This window comes from Micromys minutus, assembly GCF_963924665.1.
Source record: "Micromys minutus genome assembly, chromosome: 1".
Classification (NCBI taxonomy): domain Eukaryota; kingdom Metazoa; phylum Chordata; class Mammalia; order Rodentia; family Muridae; genus Micromys; species Micromys minutus.
In genome coordinates this window covers 106,556,823-106,560,773 of record NC_137969.1, presented here as the reverse complement: position 1 = coordinate 106,560,773, position 3,951 = coordinate 106,556,823, and the positions used below count along the sequence as shown (strand labels likewise).

Below are 3,951 nucleotides of genomic sequence, written 5' to 3'. Positions count from 1 at the left end.
TAATCTCAACGCTCCAGAGTCAGAGGTAGGCAGATCTCTGAGTTCGAAGCCAGCCTGGTCTACAAGTGAGTCCAGGACAGCCAGGGCCACACAGAGAAGCCCTGTCTCAAAAATTAATTAATTAATTAAAAAAACATAGAATCTTTGTAAAGCTAGATACAACTCGATGGGTAAAATGCTTGCTTAGCATGTATGAAGCCCTGGCTTCCATCTGCCTCCAGGACCTCAGAACCTGGGTACTGTGGCACAAGCCTTTAATTCAGCACTTGGGAGATGGGCGCAGGAGGATCAGAAGTTGAAGGTCAGACTTGGCTTCAGAGCATGTCCAAGGCCAGCCCAAGAGGTACAAGACCTTGTCCCCCAAACAAACAGCCCCTTTGTGTAAAAGAATATCATTTTGTTGACACAACATCAGTTCTCATCTAAAGCAAACTTTCAAAACACCTCTCAGAAAACATTTCCGTACTGCCTCAGAGGTCCAAGTTATTTGGTGTAATTCCAACAGCCCTGCACTCGAAGACTTTTCACTTGCAAAACGTAGACAGAATCAGCACTTCACCCCAAATATTCTCCTACTCCCCTCCTTAATTATAGCATTGAGGAGCCCTTATGTTGGTCAAAGCCGTGCTTCAGTTCAAGAAACGTATCCAGTGCTCTAAAAAGACGAGGACTGTTTATTGAGTATGCAGTGTTTGAATCACATGTCAAATTGCACAGAGAAAACCCCCATCACCAAGTGCTTCGGGCGGCGGAGATTCACCACACAGCAAACAAAATTACTTCTGCCATCAATGTGCTGGGGTGACGTCTAATAAACACTTGTCTCATCTGCCCACGACTCTAGCAGGTTCCGCTCTGCAGATTTTTCTCAAACTATCACTGAGGGATACTCCCCCTAGAGGGAGGAGAGAGATGTGGGGGAAGGAGAGGAAGGGAGAAGACAAGGGAAAGAGAGGAAGAGAGTGAAGGGAGAAGGAAGAAATCGAGGGAAGGGGAGGGGGGGAGCGGGAGAGAACACACTTCATGTAGCCCAGCCTAGCCTCCAACTTACTAGATGGCTAGCGGTAGATTGCACTGAACTTCCTGCCTCCACTTCCCAAGCGTCAGAATACCAACACACACTATCAGCCTGGTAGCGTCGGAATACTGACACACTCACTATCATCCTGATAGCCTTGGAATACTGACACACTAGCATCCTGGTAGCCTTTGCCTTATAAGGAAAGAGTTTAACCTTGTTCCAGTGTTGGAATTGGTAATAAACCATCCCCTCTGCCTTTGGGGGAGCTCACAGCTGAAGGTGACACTTTCCCTCTTCTCCTACAAAACTCCATGGAGACCCCTTTCTTTCGTTTCTTTGTGCATTTAGCCAGTTATCGAACATAAGACACAGCTCACATTTTTTTTCCTTTGACATCTGGCACCATATTTAAGAGCAAGTGGTTTGGAGCCAGAACTGAATCCAACTGTCCCAGTTAATACAGCTCTAAAGAAATCATATTGAGTGCTCTGGGTCTGTTTTCTCATCTCTGAAATGGACTGGTAACAGGAATGATATCACCGCGTGTTGGGGAGCAAGGAGGCTAAGATGTGCAAATTTCTTAACTGGGAAATAGACCTTTACCGAGGGACAAACTTAATTATTAGTCTTTAATAAGTGCTCTTGCCAGGCAGTTATCATTATCCCTGTCTGGATGGATGAGTGACACTGGCTCACTCCCAGCGACACCAGGACTTCTGACTCCAGGCTTCAGGATCCCCATCACCCTCCATTGCCCTCCATCACTTTAAAGACTTTTATAGAATGGGATGCAGTATCCAGCACAAGAAGAGAATTCTCCTTGGTGAAGGCCAGTGCCACGGGACGGGAAAGGCCATGAGTAACCATAGGCTTCAGGGCTGGGAATTCCTCAGGTTTCCCCAAGCATACGATGGCTGGACCCGAGGTATCAGCAACAATCACGTTTCCTTGCTGATCGAAGGTCACGGCTGAGGCAGTAATTTTGGAGGGGAAGAGGAGGTTCAGCCCGAAGCTATCCACCTGGCCAATCAGCTGCATAGTGGAGCTGAACACCTTCACCCTTGTGTTGTTACAGCCAGCTGTCCCAAAGGCACAAGGATGCTCTAGGACCGCAATGGCCCCGGTGAGCCAAGACACAGCCACACCACGAGGATTGCACAAATGAGCTTGCAACCTCTCAATTCTCCGAAGGACCCCTTCGGGGAAATCAGCTTCCAGCATGTGCAAAGTCCCCGCCTCTGCATCAGTCACCAGGACCCCGTTGTGAGGGGTGATCTCCACACCCCAAGGCAGAGAAAACTGCTTTCCCACAACCAGCTTGATCTGGCCAAAAAAATCAAACACTTTGAGGGAGCAGTCGCCAGCGTCGGTGACAACCACATGGCAGTCATTGGTGACGGCGACATCCAGTGGGTACTTCACATCGTGCGCCGCGTCCCCCTTCTCTCCAAACTGGTGTGCACCTCCTCCTCCGGAGTCAAAGATCTTGACCCGTCTCTTACCGTCGTGCACGACCACTACCCGTCCGGTCTTGGGGCACAGTGCAAGCCCTGTGGGGTTCACTAGGGTCCCCCACCCGCCAAAGGCGTGGTAGCAGGTGAGAGCCCCGGGCGCAAAGGGGGCAGCGCTCTGGGCAGCCGGGGACGCGTGGAGGGTGGAGCCCAGGAGCTCCAGGAGGTGCAGCACCGGCAGGCAATCGCTGGTGTCACAGGCTCGGCAGGCCCGCCGGCAGAAGGGACACTCGAGGGCCAGCGTCCGCGGGTGCGCGAGGGCGGCGACGCAGGCCAAGCAGACCACGTGGCCGCAGGGCAGGTTGCGCGGGCGCCGCTGCTGCCGGTGGCCGAACCTCTCGAAGCACACCTTGCACTCCAGCAGGCTGACCTCCGCCTCGCGCACCAGCTCGGGTCGCACCCCCGCCACCTCCTCCCCCATCGCTGCCGCCGCGCCCCGGAATCCGCGCAGCCCTCGGTCACGGCCACGGTCACGGGGCGGGGCATGCGCTCTGACGCGAGGGCGCGCGCGCTGCCGCCCTCTGGTGGACGCACGACGCCGTCCGCATGCGCCGTGCGCAGACCTGGACTGAGCACGTCACGGGTGGGAGATCCCGGTGTTAGGGATGGAGACACCTCGGGGGGCGGGGTGGAACAAGTGGGTCTCTCCGTGTTCGCCTGTAAGTGGCAGCTAGTCTCCTAGGGCTGATGCACAACAGGGCTGCCTGCCAATCAGCTTCGCTGGGAACTGGGTACCAGGGCTGGGCAGGAACAAGACAAGGCTCCTAGTCTCAGGACAGAGATACAAGAAAGAAGATAACTTCCAGAGGGTGAGGCGGATCACCTCAATCACACCAAAGGCGAATACCTCTTTGGTGTGTTTTATCACAGTTGTGAGACGGTAGCTATGTCTCAAAGAACTGGGTATGGCAGTTGCGATACCAGAGCTCAGGAGGCAGAAACGGGACAATAGCGGTTGGTGGTTAGTTGGAGGCCAGCCTAGGCTACAGTGCTTAAAAAAAACAAACCCCAAAACCAAAACAAACAAAAGAATACTTTGTGTGGAAGGAATATTTTAAAAGCTGTTAGTTCCCTTGCATGGTGGTCCTCAGAGTGAGTTCCAAGTCAGTTAGAGGTACAAATGGGAGACCCCGTCTCAAAAACAAACAACCACAAAACTTGTTAGTTAGTAGCAGTTACTATAGAACTCGCTCCATGCCTGCCTTCTTTTAAGCGGTTTTCATTCATGGTTTTATTCAAGCCTCATGGAGGCTGAGATCGGTAAGCGGGCAGTTTGACCATGGGCCTCTCACCATCTCACTAATCACCGCAAATGGTTGTGTGTAACAAACACTTGAGTCTCATTGACAAAGGCTTCACTGCTCCAGTGTGTTGGGTGCAGGGAGTTGTGAAGGGGCTTATTGTTGGGATTCTGTAAAC

General features: G+C 52.4%; 1 protein-coding gene across 1 annotated transcript; it reads right to left on the bottom strand.

Annotated features, from left to right (window-relative positions):
• Positions 1-729: 729 nt before the first annotated feature.
• On the bottom strand, positions 730-2,953 carry NHLRC1 (NHL repeat containing E3 ubiquitin protein ligase 1; the record flags this gene model as incomplete). The annotated part of the gene is made up of 1 exon (XM_080939803.1): positions 730-2,953. The coding sequence occupies one exon, from the start codon at positions 2,951-2,953 to the stop codon at positions 1,763-1,765; it is 1,191 nt and encodes a 396-aa protein (XP_080795929.1). The 3' UTR covers positions 730-1,762.
• Between the last annotated feature and the right edge of the window lie 998 nt (positions 2,954-3,951).